Below are 18051 nucleotides of genomic sequence, written 5' to 3'. Positions count from 1 at the left end.
GGGTAAAATCTGCTGCGCCGGACATATGGAGTCTTGAGGTCCCTTCCAGCATGACATTTCTCTGAGTCCATGAGCAGGTCTCCACTTAATAAATCTGTGACTCTTTAAGGGGCCATTGGACTCCTCGTCATTTTTGCAGAGCCAGACTAGCCTGGCAACTAACCCGGCGACCCCTCCATTAAAAATGACCCCGCTGAGACTCATCACCAAAAAAACCAGTAGCCTACCTGCTCAGGGCCCAGCCACTCCAAGCCAACCATAGTAGGAGGCTATATTGTGAACTGTATGTAATCTTTTCATTGTGTGCGCTCCATATTTCATCTAACACATGACTACAAAGCCCCTTCTATTCATTAAGAAAGCCCAGAAAAAAGCATCCTTTCAGAACAGCACCATGCAGACTGCCGTCCCCTTGCCTTTCCGCTGAAATAGCCCTGGAAATCATGTAGAGAATGGGACCAAAAACACAATTTCCAGTCAGAGAAAACTTCACCCGGCACTGCCATTGCTAGAAAAGAAAAACTCCCGGCAGAATTGTTCCTTAACAGCTTTTAACCTTAGTGGTTTTGATTTTATGAGATGAATTGCAGATGGTCTAGACCAGCAGTCACATGACTGGCGTTCTAGTATAGCCTCCACCAAAGACGTTCTCTTTCCTCCTTCTCTTGGGAAAGTTACAGCCGTTCTCTCTGCCTGGTTTCCCCACCTGTAACAACAGGAGAATGATACTACATTGCTTTCATCAAGTGCTTTGAGATCTATGGGAGCCGTATAAGAGTTTAGTGCCACTCACGGTGAACTATATTCCTTGTGACCTTTGTTGCAGTCTGCATCATCTCATCCTCTTTGCCATAAAAGCCATTCAATAATATTGACACTTTGACAGAGGCCAAAATAAGTCCTCTCCTTCAGAAGCAATGAACAGAACAGGGAGATCATGGCTCTGTTTGAGAACTGTCAGAAAGACCAATTACCCTGTGCTAATGAGCACACAGATGTTGCTCAAGATCAACAGCATTAATGATTCTGCAAAAGTGTCCTTTACAGTTTCTGAACCCTTTCCTGACACACAAGAAAAAGGAAGCTCTCCCACTCTTATTTTAAAGAAAACAATTGAAGACCTTGAGTACCAGATTTCCCCAACATGAAGAGAAACAGCTGGTAAAAATCAAGGGACAGGCTATCTTCAGTCAAAATCAGGACCCCTCGGTACCTATTAACTAAGTCTTCCTTGATTAATGTCATAGTTAACAACAAGGCAAATCCCTAATACAAACAGAAGCTGTATTCTGTCCGAATCAAAAGGTGCAAATAACCATAACAGGGTCCGTTCTTACTGGTGCAAGCCTTAATAAATATATTGATTTGTATCATTATTGAAGATAGATAGATAGATAGATAGGCTCCTAATAGCTACATATTATGTGTGAGAATACTTAAATATCTAATTCTGCTCACAGATCGATCTATGCTCACAGCTGCTATTGATTAACGACAGTTCTGTGGGCCTCTGCGGAGGACAGAATTTGTCCATAGTTGCATGAAGCAGCGAGGAAAAATCGTATTTTTGTTATCGTGCCTACTGAATTTCTTCTTATCAGCCAGCTTGAGTTTAAAGCTGCAAAGAGCCCTCTTAAGGATCATCTGTTTCAATTTAGCCACTTGCTGTCTGTATTAGCTGTAATTGCTTCCGTTAAATTATAGACTCTTTTGCTGATGGATTAAGAATGATGATTCATGTTATTGGTCTCAGAGGGGTAGCTGTGTTAATCTGTAACTAAAAAAAACTTTTAAAATAACAATGGTTCTGTATACCTTAAAGATTAACCAAAAAATAGAGAGAGATACAGTATCATGAGCTTTTGTGGGCACAACCCACTTCTTCAGAGGCACAGAGGTTCAAATATGAAGCAGAAAAAGAGGGGAGAGGGGGAAAAAACCCTGTCAATTAAAGTGTCCATGCTAAATGAGGCTAATAAAGTGGGCTGTAAGTGCCCGAAACTTAGCTTTTGATGTCCATTGGGTGTTGAATAGAACAGCCCATCTAGTTCATGCCTTTGTTCAAGCCGTGAGTGATAGTGTCAAATTTGCACTTGAAGGCAAAGTTCTAGTTTATCGGGTAAGATATATTTTAGCCTTATCCCTTTTCGTTCTTAGCTGTTCTCTGTATTCATTGTTCTGTTCAAATGTCTGTGTCAGCAGATTGGTTGCTCACTCATTTGACATATATCTTTTCTAGGGCAGGTCTACGCTGCGGGGGCAATGCCGGCCTAAGGTATGCTACTCTAGCTATGTGAATAACATAGCTGGAGTTGACATACCCTTAAGTCAAGTTGCTGCCCAGTTTCCACTGCAGGAATCAATGGGAGAAACTCTCCTTTTGACTTCCCTTATGCTTCTTGTTCTGGTGGAGTACTGGAGTCGATGAGAGGGCAATCGGCCATTGATTTAGCATGTCTTTACTAGACCCATTAAATCAACCACCGGGGGATCGATTGCCACAGCGATGAGCTCCCAGTAAGTGTTGAACTGCCCATAGACTCATAGAAAAATCATGCTGAAAGCAACCTCAAAAGGCCAACTCCAGGCCCCTGCCCTGACGTAGGACCAAGTAAACCTAGACCATCCCTGACAGGGACATTTGTCCAGCATGTTCTTTAAAACCTCCACTAGCAGGCATTCCACATCCCCTTTAGGAGGCCTATTCCAGCCCATAACTACCCTCATCGTTAGAAAGTTTTTTTCCTACATCTCCATTGCTGCACATTAAGCCCATTATTGCTGGTCCTACTTTCATGGGGAACAACTGATCACCATCCTCTTTATAACGTTCCTTAATGTATTTGGAGTTTGTTATCCACCCTCCAATCTTCTTTTCTCAAGACTAACCATGCTCAGTTTTTTTAAAACCTGTCCTTATAGGCCCAGTTTTCAAAACCCTTCATTATTTTTCATTCTCTGCTCTGGACTCTCTCCAATGTATCCACATCTTTTCTAACATGTGGTGCCCAGAATTGGCCACCATGGTTCAGCTGAGGCCTCAGTTGTGCAGCTAGAGTGGGACAACTACCTCCCGTGACCTACATACAAGACACTTGTTAATTCAACCCAGAATATTAGCCTTTGTCTTCAATCCTATCCCATTGTGTGCTCATATTCAATTTGTGGTCCACTGTAACTCCTGGATCCTTTCAGCAGTGAAGGTTGAACCTCTCTAGTCCAGGACTCTCTAGTCTGGCAACATCCATGGTCCGGCATTAATTATCTGGATCCCCGTTTATCATGGGTGTAGTCAAGTTTCCCGTGGTCCCATAAAGTTTGTTTACAGTCACCAGTCCTGGCTCTCAGTGCTCTGTGCTGTGATTTACCTCTAAAAGACCCCTGAATGTCTTCTGAGAGCCCAGGAAGTGTTGGTAATGCTGCTAGGCAAATTCTCTGGTTCGGCACCAGTCAGGTTCTGAGGGTGCCATACTAGAGACGTTCAACCTATACTACCATCTCACCAAGTACTGCTCATTTTGTGACTGTGCCTTTGATTTGTCCTTCCTAAGTGACGTTCTTTGCACTTGTCGTGTTAATTTTGATTTTATTGATTTCAGACCAAGGCATTTTGAATTCTACTCCTGTTCTCCCAAGTGCTTTCAACCCCTCCCAACGTGGCGTCATCCACAAATGTTATAAGCATGCGCTCCATGCATATATTGGTATTTTAATTACCACCCTAATTTAAATCAGCCTCAATATTAGTTCTGTCATATAATGAACCTTAACCAAGGCAAATGTGCACACGGAAATGAAAAATACGTTTTTCTAGAAAAGTACCCTTAGGACATACACAGTGGTTGCCATTAAGTCTATTGTCAGATTTGTTTGAGAAAAAAAGTCAGAGTTGCTTGACATTCTCTACAGTTCCCTATAGAAAATACTGCAGACAGGCAGGTAACATGTCGTTCACTAAGACAATTGCAGGCGTTTATCACAGATGTTCCCCATCCAAGCTCTGACCAAGAATAGCCTCTTTAGCTACTAAGATCTGACTAGATGATCACACTAACGGGCTCAGGCTACAAGGATAATTCTGAAAAAAGGTGGCAAGTCTCAGAGGGGTCGCAGGGTTAGTCTGTATCTGTAAAAACAAAGAGTCCTGTGGCACCTCAAAAACTAACACATTTATTTGGGCATCAGCTTCTGTGGGTAACAACCACTTTGCCAGATGTGCAGAGACACATTTAACACAGTGGTTATGCCCAAATAAATCATCTTTAAGGTGACACAGGGCTCCTCTTTTTTTTAAGTCATATTTATAGACCCTCAAAGTATCCCTGTCAGTAAATGCGCAGATTTTAATCTGTGGAAAGTGTGGTAGGTGGGCTAGAAATGGCAGAATTAAAGGTTGCAAAAATATCACGTGAAACAAACTGGAGGATGAAATTGCTTTAGAGGTCAGTTCGGAGATACACTTGCAACATCATGTCCCCAAGCCAGCCTTCTCCCTTTGAACTCAGTGGCAAAATTCCTTTGGACTTCAATGAGCTTGGGAGCTGTAGTGACTGCCTATTTCATGAACAGCATAAATAGAAGCACAAACCATACATGACTCCTGACTACGCGGTCTAAAGTTCTGGCTGGCCTGAGAGCTTTGGACTCAAGTTCTCCAACATCGTGGATACAGACAACGTATGTTGCCTGTTGGGGAAAGGCACCAGAGAGACTCCTGAAAGCACCCGGCTTCATGCCAGTAGAAGGAACTGGTAGGCAGAATGCTTTTTGTGACTCAAGTTTTCTGAGAATGAGACCTGAAACCTTTCTAGGAAGATCTTGCTAGCTATGCTGTGGGCAAGACCCGAGAAGTCGTTCTTCTGCTCTTCTCTGCGCTGGTTAGGCCTCAATTGGAGCATTGTGTCCAGTTCTGGGCACCGCATTTCAAGAAAGAAGTGGCAGGGCTTGGCTCCACAAGAGGGGGAGGTTTCTGAAGGGGCGGGGCCTTGGGCAGAAGGGGCGGGGTTAGGGCTTGCCTTCTCCAGCTGTGTCTTCATCTGCTGCTCTTAATTCCCAGAGGGCCAGGGGACACCTGTCCATTACCACCCCCAAGCTCCTCCCCTTCCTGCCATCACCCCGCCCTCTCTCTGAAGATGCAGCTCTGGGGATCACCGCAGGGAGGGGGCCTGGTCTTTCAGCAGCAGTTGTGCTCCCTCCTCCCCCCCGCATGCCCTATGGCTGCAGGAGCCGGGGAAGGGGCAGGGCTTGGGGGCCAATAGCGCACAGGCCTCTCCTGGCCCACTGGGTGTCTTGGGCGACAGCCCAGCTGGGGAAGGCAAGCCACAGCCCTGCCCCCTTCTGCCCAAGGCCCCGCCCCTTCAGCAACCTCTCCCTGCCCCATGGAGCCAAGCCCACTGGAGTCCCAGGCCAGACTGTGCAATTCTTGAGAGTGGGCATGGTCCATGGGCTGGGAGCTAGAGACCCTGGGCTCTGGTGAGGTGCCTTGGTAGATAGACCTGCCTTGCCCGTTACGTTCTGCTGCAACAATGAAACGGCTGGGGGGGAAGGGAAAGCTTGTGCGTGAGGGAGACAAGCCCACTTCTTGAGACCCGTATTCAAAGCTCAGTGCTGCAGCGCGGCTTCCCTCCGTAAGTGGGTCTCTCGCTCACAGGCCTCCAGGATCCGGAAGTGGGTCAGGTTTCCAAACAGCCCCCCAGTTTGATCTTTCATCAGGCCCATCTCTGCTAACAGAGGTTAACTGCAGAGTAGGCCCCACTCCTCCCTACAGAAGGCCTAGATGTGAGGTAAACCAGATGCATAAGCCGATGGGTTTGAGGGCAAGAGCCTGTTTCTTTCATCCTAGGCTACAACTCGGTAACAAATTGCCCTCAGGCACTCTCATAGGACTGAGGGTGCTTATGTAAGTGCCAGGTAGATTTGAACCTGGATCTTTCAGAGTTTAGTGTAGGAGCCTCTACTGCTTGGCTGTGTCTAGACTGGCCAGTTTTTCCGGAAAATCAGCCGCTTTTCCAGAAAAACTTGCCAGCTGTCTACACTGGCCGCTTGAATTTCTGCAAAAGCACTGACTTCCTACTGTAAGAAATCAGGGCTTCTTGCGGAAATACTATGCTGCTCCCGTTCGGGCAAAAGTCCTTTTGCGCAAAGCTTTTGTGCAAAAGGGCCAGTGTAGACAGCTCAGCTTTGTTTTCCGCAAAAAAAGCCCCGATCACAAAAATGGCAATTGGGGCTTTTTTGCGGAAAAGCGTGTCCAGATTGGCACGGACGCTTTTCCGCAAAAAGTGCTTTTGCGGAAAAGCATCCTGCCAATCTAGACGCTCTTTTCCGAAATGATTTTAATGGAAAACTTTTCCGTTAAAAACATTTCCGGAAAATTATGCCAGTCTAGACATAGCCCTTGAGTTATACAGCCAGCTAGCTCTCAGCTTAGGCTGTAGAGCTCCCTTGTTCTTATCTCTCAGTGTAAGTGGTCTGAGTGCCACAACATGGGACAGTGAACCACACTCAGTATGTGGGTTACACTTATCTAACCTTGCAGGAAATTGTACCTTATCTTCAACACAGCTGTGTACTTATTGCTATTTCAGGGGCTGGGGAACCCTTGGTGAAATAGGTGGGCATTACTGGCAGCCCTTCACTATACACGTAAGAAGCAATTGAGCATCTTTTGGAAGTAGACAGCTGAAAGAATAGGCGCCTCCCCCTTCCAAAACACAGGCCCCACACAAGGACAGGAGCTGAGCTGTGTGCGTCAGTGCGGGCTGAAAGCAAATCCAGGGGGCTGAGGGACATGTGGCGGAGCTGCGTGTGTGTGTGCGCGTGTCTCTGTCTGAAAAAGAGGCAGGGCAGCCGCTAAGACACATGACAGAAGTGAGCAGAGACGGCAGCAGAAAACCAACCCCCGCCCGAGAAGCGCTTGTCACGGGAGCTGACAAGGAAGCCAAGAGGCTGCTTTCCGGGCGAGCATGCTGGCTGGGAAAAGGGGCGCGCCACAGGGAACCGCTGCCTCGGGGGTGATGCCTGCGGTGTTCAGGGAAACAGGACTTTGCGCTTTCTGTGCCGTGAAGGGATACCCGACTCCGTCCCCAAGTTCCCCTTCCCATGGAAACCATCGGCCAGACCCCCAGTACCTGCTCACCACTTGGGCCCAAAGGGGCAACAATCGCAAGGTTAGCAGGCTATTAACCCTGGCAATGACCTGCCCCGGGCCCTGAGGGGAAACCACATGCCTAGCTGCCCTCTCCTTCGGACCCCCCGTGCCTCAAGGCCTTGCCAAAGGCAGCGGAGTAAGGAGCTCCGGGCCCTTCAGAAGAGGTGCTGGACCAGTGGGTGAGATTCTGTGGCCTGCACTGTGCAGGGGGTCAGACTAGATGATCAGAATGGTCCCTTCTGACCTTAAAGTCTATGAGTCTATGAGCGTGTCTCGGGGGATGCTGAGAGCCACTGAACCAAACTGCACACCCTGTGTGTGAGGGAAGCCACTTCGAGCCAGAAAGTGCAGCAGCCAGGCCCGCCGGGGGAGGGGAGCAAAGGGGGTAATCACCTTGGGGCCTGGTGACTCAAAGGGGCCTTGGGGTCCCGGATGCGGCTGCTGTTACTGCGGCAACAGCAGCCGCCAGAGCCCCGGGCCCAAATCATGGCTGGAGCTCTGCACAGCACACTCTGGGCAGCTCTAGGGGCTGGGACCTCGGTGCACCATGCTGAGGGGGGGCTGGCTGTCCCTGCCTCACTCCTTCCACCTTAGTCCCTGCCCCTTCCAAGAGTGCGGACATGGGACCCCTCCCCTTGCCCAGGGGCCCATGGAGGGTGCTGGCTCCCCTGGGAGCAACACCCCTTGGCTAGCATCTGTGCTTCACAGGGGTGGGGAACCTTTTGGAGGTCGGAGGGGGCGCTGACCTACAGAAAAATCAGTGGGGGGGGGGGCAGCACCTGAACTCGCACTGACGTGGCCCCTGACTGAGAAGGAGAAAGACCCTCCCCACATTCCCCTCCACACCAGAGCCTGGGGGGCCCACGCTAGTAGATGTGTGTTCCAGCCCCATGGTGGGGCGGCGGGGGAGGGGGCTGAATCACCAGTGCCGGCTCCCCAGTGCTGAAAGGGAGCTCTGAGCCCTGGAGCCTGGGTCCAGGTAAACTGGGGGCCGCATCCGGCCCGCGGGCCTGTAGTTCCCCACCCCGATAAATCAAAGTGTTTTCAAAGCAAAGAGTTCCGCTGCCTGCGGCGCCCAGAAGCAGCCGGGTCGGAGAGGGGCTGGCGCCTCTGCGCGGAACGTCGCTTGGCTTCCCGGCCCAGAGCCCCGCACCACCCACCCCGGGGCAGCAAAGGCCAGCGGGTGCCTGGGGAGCGCGGGGGCACTGCGCAGAGCCCGCGGCAGGCGGTGCGTCTCGGGCGGCTAGAGCGCACGGTGCCAGAGCGCACAGCCTGCCCCCGCTCTCCGCAGCGCACGCCCTCCTCCCCCCGGGCCGCGCGGGGTCGGGCGCAGGCAGCGCGGAGCAGCAGCCGGCCGGGCTGGGAAGTTTGGGAATGGCTCTGGGAAGGCCGAGAAGCGGGAGGTTGGAAGCCCTCGCGCCCCAGCCGGCTGGCCAGCCTGGAGCGGCGGATTCCTCAGCCGCCTGCCCGGCGAGGAGCGCAGCCAGCCCCGCGAAGGCTCTGGCACCTGGAGGCATCGCTTGGGGAGTCCACGTCTTCTAGCGGAGCCTCCCAGCGCTGCCTGCTTCCCCCGGGGAAAGTTCGCCGAGGAGCCGCACGCCGCGGATCGGAGGGGTGGAGGGGGGCGTCTCTCGCCCACCTTCCCCGTTGGGGGGGAAGGGACTGGACCAGCCTGATCATGAGATTCGCCAAACAGCCCCCAAACGAGGATTCTTAAGACGCTCCCCCATCCCCTCCCCCCAGACCGGGGCTGCGGAGGGAAGCCCCCAGACGCACACTCCGAGCCCCGGCTGTGCTGCAGACACTGAAGATGGAGAGCGACGTGGGGAAATCTGTGGACGACCAAATGGATAAGTACATGTAACCATGCCGTGCCTGGTCCCCCTCCCCGCCCGCCCGCCCCTGCGGGGATGCTCTGTGCCCCCTCTCCTCTGAGCAAGCATGGATCTCCCTCTCCCGCACCCGCCCGGTGACTTGCCTGGCGCTATGAATGTCTGATCCTCCCTCACCCCTCCCGTTTCAGAGTTACAATCATGGGGAAGTCGGAAAGCCAAATGGATATCGTGGAGAAATCGACCAAATCCGGGAAGAAATCCTGGAGCTTCGTGACCGTCGGTCTGTCCGTCCTGCTGCTGCTCATGGCCTGCGCCGTGGTGGCCCTGGTGGTCCTGTATGCCAGCCATCGAGGTAAGGAACCGGCCGCTGGCTCCCTTCCCCAGCCCCTCGGTCCGCACACGCAGCGGAGTCCTCTCTGCAGCCCTGCATCGAAAAACGGGAGGGAAGGTGCAATCGCTTCTCTCGGGGAGCCTCTGGCTTCACCCCTCTGCCTTGCTCTGCGCTCACGAACGGAGACGTGTATCTCCGTAGACACCTGCTGGGCCTTACACCTGTGCAGGGCGAGAGGCGGCTGCGGGATTCCAAAGCAGCCGCACGAAATGCGTCTCGGGCTGCCCGGGCACAGCGGGGGCGTTGTGTGTGCGCGTTTCTAGAGCGGGGGCGCGTGTAAATTCTCACCCTGAGTATGTGGGGCGCTTTGTGAGAGCCCGGGCGGTAAATTCCTCCTAGAAGTTTGAAAGCAACCGCTGCCTCGCAGAGCTACCTGGGGACTGGTGTGTGTCCGCGGAAAAGCTGCTCTGAGCGATGCTTTGCCAGGGAGGGACCATCCAGGCCGGCGCTAGGGCTGCTCGAACTGTAGGAGCGATGCGATTCAGTGACTTTCACCTGAGCATTGTGCCAAGGGTTTCCAGGAACGTTGCCTGCATGCATGAAATGGGCAGTGTCCCCCTGCTCAGCGGGTTTCACAGGCACCTCGATTGCAAAACGATGTTTTCTGACGTGTTCCTCTAAGCAAGGCTGGCAGGATTTCTAGCACTACCTGCCTCCTGGGTCCTGGCCTGACTGCCTTTGGGTTTCAGAGCTGTGTTGAGATCCTTGAGAATGAAATCAACCCATTGTAAGGTCAATACCCAAGCCAGGCAGGGTTTCTTCTCCATGCGTTGGGCCTGCAGTCCCAACCTGCAGTGAGGGGCGCTCTTCGGTCCTCCAGCGCTGCCCCTTTGCAACTAGCAATTCGTGAAAAAAACGCCTTTTGTTGTGATTTGGATCCTTCTTCCGCTCTCAAAGGAATGGTATCAGCATTGGTGACAATGCTGGCCAGAGCTCCGTAGCATCTGACACCCCTCATGTGCCGCAGAAAGTTGCTCGTATTTAATCTGTTAGAGATGTGAGCAAAAAAATATCCCAGGCTTTGTGTGCTGTTGAGTAAAAACTCAGGCAGGAGTATCGTGGCTAATCTGGCCTGCTTCCGCCTGGACAACCTTGGGGGCGCTGGGAAGGCTTTCACTGGACCCAGAGCCGAGTTTTGGGGGGGTTAATTCTCTCCTTGGACGTGTGGGGAGCAGGCGTTGCTCGGGTCTGGCCTCGGGAGTTAAATGCCGTTTGGACAGAGTGTGCATGCGGGAAGCAAGAACGTTCCCTTTCTATTTACTTGTTTTGTGTTAATTGCACACAGGCGAAGGCTGGGAAGGGGAACAGGGTCCTAGCTCTCCAATTAAAAGCTGGGTGGGTGCACAGATTCACAGCCCCGGCCAAATACAGTCTTCATCAAAATGACACTTCCCTGGACATGCTCCTTTCAGGAAATACTATTTGAACCAGCTGCAAAATGCACAGGATTGAAAAGCGCCTTGTTCCTTAGCGATGGTGCAAAACATTGCCGCTTACACAGCACTGTGACCACCCTGGTTTGGGTAAACACTGAAGAATCTTTTCACAAGAGACCTGGGGGATTTTTGACCTCGGTAGAAGCCTGTTATAGTCCCACTGTCCAGTGTGAGTAAGTCTGAAAGCAGAGGAAAGAGAGAAGAGCAGAATGTTCTTGGGAGGAGGGCAGAGAGGGAGGAAAACAAATGGGAAACCACATCCTTTGTTCCAAATAGGCCTGTGTCCTTTACATGGTCTTTCCCATGTGTTACCTTCCCAAAGGATCAACCTCTGAGACACTCTCATAGCTTGAGAGTTTTTGCACAACTGCAAAAATTCCAGCTTTCCCCTCCCCATCATCCAAAGGATTTTGGTCCCCAAGGCATCCTAGCATTGACCCTTCCATAACCAAGAATGTCAAGCCACAATGAACCTTTACAAAAATATTCATGATATTTCAACAAAAAAAGTCTAATTCTACCACTATTGCCAACCCCAAATGGCTCGAAATTCATTTTTTTAATTGCCTTCTTGTTTCAGAGCTGTCAGGGTGCTCCCAGGTAATGTTTCTCCATAATCTGAAGAGTTAATATTATGATAATGTATTCATTCACTGTATTGCCGTAACACCTGGCACCCAATGTTCCCTCCATGGTTTTCCATCCATGGGTGGAATACATTTTGTTCTGTGCACCAAGGCATGTGCAGATGTGCACCCACTAATAGAAACACATGCTACTGGCTGTGTGAGGCTGCAGGTGCTCTGGTAATCAAGTGAGCAGGCATTTAAATCTCTTCTGGGCTGCTGCCCAAGCGCTCAGCTTACAAGGAACGCTGCTAGCACCCTATTGGGCTAGGCACTGTACTTACAGAGAACACAAAGACAGTCCCTGCACTGCAACACTTAGAAAGGTAGGCCAGGTCTAGACTAAAAGGGAAGGTTGAATCAAGATATGCAACTCCAGTTCTGTTAATTATGTAGCTGGAGTTCACCTACCTTGATTTGAGTTTCCCCACCATTCCCACAGCGGGAGACTGACAGAAGCAAATGTTCCTGTTGGCTTCTCTAACTGCTCACACGAGCAGGAGTACTGGCTGCCAACAGGAGTGCCCTCTGAGTTCAATTTAGAGGGTCTTAACTAGACCTGCTAAATTGAACTCCAGAAGATCAATCACGGCAGCATTGATTTAATACGGTCTCCCACAATATTCTTGCCAGCAAGTTAAGGGATTGTGGATTGGATAAATGGACGGTAAGATGGATAGAAAGATGGCTAGAAGGCCAGGCCCAGCGGGTAGTGATCAATGGCTCGATGTCAGGATGGCGGTCGATTTCTAGCGGAGTGCCCCAAGGTTCGGTTCTAGGACCGGTTTTGTTCAATATCTTTATTAATGATCTGGATGAGGGGATGGATCGCACCCTCAGCAAGTTTGCGGATGACACTAAGCTGGGGGGAGAGGTAGATACGCTTAAGGGCAGAGATAGGGTACAGAATGACTTAGACAAATTGGAGGATTGCGCCACAAGAAATCTGATGAGGTTCAACAAGGACAAGTGTAGAGTCCTGCACTTGGGACGGAAGAATCCCAAGCATAGTTACAAGCTGGGGACCAACCGGTTAAGTAGTAGTTCTGCAGAAAAGGACCTGGGGGTTACAGTGGATGAGAAGCTGGATATGAGTCAACAGTGTGCCCTTGTAGCCAAGAAGGCTAATGGCATATTAGGTTGCATTAAGAGGAGCATTGCCAGCAGATCCAGAGATGTCATCATTCCCCTTTATTCGGCTTTGGTGAGACCGCATCTGGAGTATTGTGTCCAGTTCTGGGCCCCCCACTACAAAAAGGATGTGGACGCATTGGAGAGGGTCCAGCGGAGGGCAACCAAAATGATTAGGGGGCTGGAGCATATGACTTATGAGGAGAGGCTGAGGGACTTGGGTCTGTTTAGTCTGCAGAAGCGAAGAGTGAGGGGGGATTTGATAGCAGCCTTCAACTTCCTGAAGGGAGGTTCCAAAGAGGATGGAGAGAGGCTGTTCTCAGTAGTGACAGATGGCAGAACAAGGAGCAATGGTCTCAAGTTGTGGTGGGAGAGGTCCAGGTTGGATATTAGGAAAAACTATTTCACTAGGAGGGTGGTGAAACATTGGAATGGGTTACCTAGAGAAGTAGTGGAGTCTCCATCCCTAGAGGTGTTTAAGTCTCAGCTTGACAAAGCCCTGGCCGGGTTGATTTAGTTGGAATTGGTCCTGCCTAGAGCAGGGGGCTGGACTTGATGACCTTCTGAGGTCTCTTCCAGTTCTATGATTCTATGATTCTATGATTTTCCCCTTAGTGAAGATATGGCCTATGGTCAGCTCTAGAATGACACAAGGTGGATGAATATACAGCATCTGCTAATTCTTGCTTGAATGTATAATTTCACTTCCTTCAGCTGTGCCCTAAGATAGCTTGTGTTTGCTTGTTAAGTATATTCACCTGTCAAAGGCCTGCTAAGTTGCACCACTTAACTCCCATTTAAAACAGTGTCCCAGTCCTGTCTGCAGAGAGATGAATTGCAGACATTTGTGGAACCAAGTTTTATCCACCTCTATTTGCCACGGAGAGATAATTTCCAAAACATCTATGGGGCATGAATTTTAAATATGCATGCACAGGTATTTAGGCCATAAGTGCTTGCAAAGTCACCTAACACGGTTATAAAAATAATGACCAGTTGCAACTAACCAATGCAGCATTTATATAGAATATCCAGCAGTTGCCTAGAGCAGCCTATAACCAGCCAATAGATTTTTAAATATTTGTAAACAGAGCAGCAACATTCTAAAATGAGAACTGTGTGGGAAACAAATTCAGATAAAATGCTGATAGGTGAATGTCGTCGTGCCTGCCAAATGACAACTGCAGGTCTAATTGCTTTAATGTGTGCCATCCACAACCATCTGTAGTCCTTGAAGAAAGGGGGAGCTCACAGGAGGAAGCACTCAGGCAAAGGAAAATTTAAAAAAAAAACCCAGAGCACGCGGCCAGAGTCTGCTTTGAACATATCACTGTGTCATTTATAAGTCCTGACAGTCTGTTACTATGTTAAAAGTGAATCCCACTCTAAAGTTCACCTAAGACAAAGGGATTCTTTTCATTGATTCCACTGGGTTTTGGGTTAGGTTCCTCTAGAACTTTGACATGTCTCTGATAACAGCTGACCTTTGAATCTAGAATAGCTTTTACCCCAATTACATTAAACTGCCTTCTCTCTCTTTGGGGCAGACTCTCGGCGGGTATAAATCAGTGATGCGCTAGTGACATTTTGTCCCTCGAGTTGTCTTTTTGATGGACTATCCCATCCCTGCTCAGGCTCTGACTAATGGCTCACCAGCGGGGCTAAGGGATTCACAGCTGGAGCTGGGTGGCGTTGTTTGGTGAATAGTACATTTGACTCAAAAAAGCATTTTCGGGGCATTGAAACTATTTTCAAATCCAAGTCGGATCATTTCAACTTAAAAAAGGGAGAGTGTTGAACTGTTTCAGCAACGCTGTGTGGAAGTGACATTTTGCTTTGAACTGGCTTTTCAAAACGACGCCTGAAAGGTTTCGTTTAGCCCCATTTTTATTTTATTTTATTTTTTACTTTTTTGTCTCTGAGAAAAAGCAAAAAAAAAAAAATCCACTGTGGCCAGACAATCAGACATGAACTCGGCTTTATTCACACCATCACCCTAACAGCTTGTCCCCAGTGTAATGTCCAAGCCACAGCCTTAACGTTAGTATCATAAACATTGGCTCAGGCATGATTCACATTGTGATGTTACTCTTGGCCATTTCAAAATGCAGCCATCTAAATCTAGCGAGACGTTTGTTTCGGTTTGGCTTTGGGGCATTACAGAAAATGTATTAACCCTTATTATACCAGTAAGTCACTCCAGGTTGGGCATTAACAGCCTCCCGGTATATACTGGGCATTTGTATTTACCAGCTTTAATCGGAGGACATTTAATTAAGAATCTTCATCTAAGTATTTGGTTACAGCTCACACAAGTGTCACAATCCCTTTCCTCATAGTACACCAGTGAAAAGATCTGCCTCGCGTGATAAAAGAGGGGTTTCTTTCCTGGCAAAGCCAGGCTGGACAATGCAGTATGGAGAGCTTTGCGGTGTAGTCTCGGAGTGTCCATTTCCCACTGCTATTGTTGATTTCAAGTACTCTCCTGTGAGGTTTGGGGAAACAGCAAAGACAAAGCATTGTGTAGAGCATTAGTCGGATTAGTCTGCAAAGCCCCAGTGAGCAGGCTGTGGAGTTAGAGCAGGTGGCATTGGTTATATCACAGAAAGCATTGACTCAGCTTGTTTTTGCCAGGAATTATACAGAGGCATCATTGAGATAATTGATGGAACAAAAGAACCACTTTGGAAGCAAGCTGAGAACCCTTTACGGGCCCTTTTTAGTGATCAGCTTTGGTGGCAAAGTTTTAGAACTCCATGTCTGCTCCAGAGTGCTCACAAGAGATCTGAGCTCTCTGCTTCATTCGGCTCAATTAGACTTTCATCGTAAGGTCCATGTTCTGGAGCTACGGAGGCCGATTCTTGCTGATAGAGGCTCGCTCCCAGCCTCTGAATTAAGGATTTTCAGGGCATAACAAAATAACCTGCCATTTGGTGCAATCTGGTCCATGGGAAATGATGGCAGAAAACATGGGTGCCAATCTTTTGGGGAAATATTGACCAGTCTATACCTTTGCCCATCACCCTGGCATGGGAGCTCCTTTCAAGGGAAATCAGATGCAGTGGTGAAGTCCTAGCTGAAGGTCTGAAGTCTTCAGCACTTCCGCTTTGTGGGGTCTAAATTCCATCCAAGATAGTGGTTGTGTTGTGATAGTTTAAAAAAAATACCTATGACTTTTTTCCTGGTTTGTTGGTAGTGTGGCTGGGTGGGATTGGGTGGTAAAAAGTCTGTCTGTGTTGTCACTCTCATCCTTATGCTGGAAAGGCATTTTGAAAAGGATGGTGAGACTCTGGATTTATCTGATCTCATCTGGAAGTGTGTTCCTTGGCTAGATCCCCTCAAACAAGAACGGGTTGTCCCTAGCTCTCATAGGATTCGCCTTGTGCTTTGTGATTGGCTTTGTCCCAGAAAAGCATGTCTACCTCACTGGTCTATAGACTGAAATTCACTCTGGTGCAGCTGGGATGTGATCAATTAGTGGCTTTGAAAACTATGAACTGCTCTAAACGAGTCTCTGAGGGGTAGCCATGTTAGTCTGTAACTTTAAAAACAAGGAGTGGTCCCATGGCACCTTAGTCCTGGTCTTCACTCAGGAGTTATTTCAAAATAAGAACATAAGAACGGCTGTACTGGGTCAGACCAAAGGTCCATCTAGCCCAGTATCCTGTCTACCAACAGTGGCCAGCACCAGGTGCCCCAGAGAGGATGGACCGAAGACAGTGATCAAGCGATTTGTCTCCTGCCATCCCTCTCCAGCCTCTGACAGAGGCCAAGGACACCATTTTAGCCCCAACTCTCCTTATTTCAAAATAACAAGAGGAGCGTCCACACGAGCAAGCCTGTTATTTCGAAGTAACGGGATGATTATTTCAAAATCTGTATTCTTGCTTTCCAGGGGGAATAAGCTTATTTTGAAATAGCTATTTTGGGAATTATTATTTAGAAATAAATTATTTTGAAATAATTTCCTAGTGTAGACATGCCCCTAGAGACAACAAAGGATAGGATCATGAGCTTTTGTGGGTAAAATCCACTTCATCAGATGTTAACAAGCGTTCTACAATTGACAGGGAACTGTTTCTGCTGTTATATATATCTTGGATTCTATAATTCCACTCCAGCTCATCTGATGAAGTGGGTTTTACCCACAAAAGCTCATGACCCCATACCTTTGTTAGTCTCTAAGGTGCCATGGGACTGCTCGTTGATCTGAACGGGTGAGTGATTTGAGCTACAAATCCTGGCCATTTAGCTCCATAGTTAAGATTTATCATGTTATGAAGATTCAGTAGTGGCTTTTTCCAACTTGGGATCTGAGTTCAGACCCCGTTCCAATTCCCGGAGGCACCTAGACACAGTTCCTGTCCAAAACTAGCTGTTTATCTGAACTTTGGGGTTAGATTTTAGTGGTGTTACCGAGCAACGAAATAACAGAGTTCTTTTGAGGCCAACACCGCAACTAGTCGGTTAGAGGTTGGTAAACATGTGCTGAGGGCAGAACACTTCCAACTGAAAAGAAATAATTGATCTGAAAAAAGGCGCGTATCTGAGTCCAGACATAGGGCCCAATCCTGCCAAGGGATAAGTCTCCTCCACTCCTCCTGCAGGATCTGGCTACTTGATGCTAAGAAGCTATGACTGGAGCATAAAAATGATCAGACAGTGAGTGGACAGAGACGCCAGATAACATTGGTATAATCAAGACAGAGACAAGTTTTTGTCAGCGCTCTTGTGTTGGATATAACACGAAATCAAATGTCATTGGATAAAAGGCAGAGTAGTGTGACTGCAATTACATACCTAGCTGTGAAGTTCTGCTTTTCTTTTGTAGATCTCAAAACACTTCCCAGAGAAGTTCAGAATCATTATCCCCAATGTACCGATAGGGAAACTGAGGGCACAGAGACATGCCAGGACTTGCCCAAGAATCACTCGGGCAATGGTACAACCAGCAATAGAACCCAGATCTCCTTAGGCCCAGTCCAATGTCCTATCCACTAGGCATCGCTGCCTTAGTTCTGCCATATGTGGATACAGACACACGTCGACTGTCCAAGATGCATGTCACTTCTATATTATAGGACCACTAGAAGCCCAGCTCAGGTAAAAAAGCAGTGCTTTGATTGTCTCATAAAAAGAAGAAAAGGCGGCTTTCCTTTGAGTTGGCAAAGATGATAGCACTAAAGAAGGTAACCCACAAAAATTGCCAAATGCCAGTAAGTCGTGTATATGATTCGTGCCTTTTATGCTAGAGAGACGTACCTCAGCAGATGCTCCCTTGGTGCAGGCCACTGTGGGGTTGTCATGTGGTTCAGCGTGAGTAGTGGTGTTGACAGCAACAAGCGCGGGTGCACGTCAGCCTGGTCACTCTCTCATCGAGTTTCCAATCCAGGGGACAGCAGCTCTGTATTTCAATGGGCCACTGATAGCTAGGCCAGAGCCAGTCTCTCTTTCTACCTCGCTCTCCATTCCGATCCCGTCAAAT

The 18051-nt window shown here is 48.9% G+C and overlaps 1 protein-coding gene across 4 annotated transcripts in view; it reads left to right on the top strand.

The window, feature by feature from the left end:
* Positions 1–18051, top strand: part of MMEL1 (membrane metalloendopeptidase like 1) — a 75328-nt gene that overhangs the window by 2078 nt on the left and 55199 nt on the right. For 2 of the 4 annotated variants that reach the window (XM_075906222.1, XM_075906223.1), the window contains exon 2: positions 9171–9334. In XM_075906222.1, the coding sequence (XP_075762337.1) occupies positions 9181–9334 (154 nt within the window). In that variant the 5' untranslated portion in view covers positions 9171–9180. Of the gene's footprint in view, positions 1–8322; positions 9008–9170; positions 9335–18051 lie in introns of those variants that run through there. The other 2 variants (XM_014574383.3, XM_075906224.1) reach the window with 2 other exon arrangements.

The sequence above is a fragment of the Pelodiscus sinensis genome, chromosome 23 (genome assembly GCF_049634645.1).
Source record: "Pelodiscus sinensis isolate JC-2024 chromosome 23, ASM4963464v1, whole genome shotgun sequence".
Lineage (NCBI taxonomy): Eukaryota > Metazoa > Chordata > Testudines > Trionychidae > Pelodiscus > Pelodiscus sinensis.
Note: the sequence above shows the minus strand (reverse complement) of the source record. Positions and strands in the feature narration are given on the sequence as shown.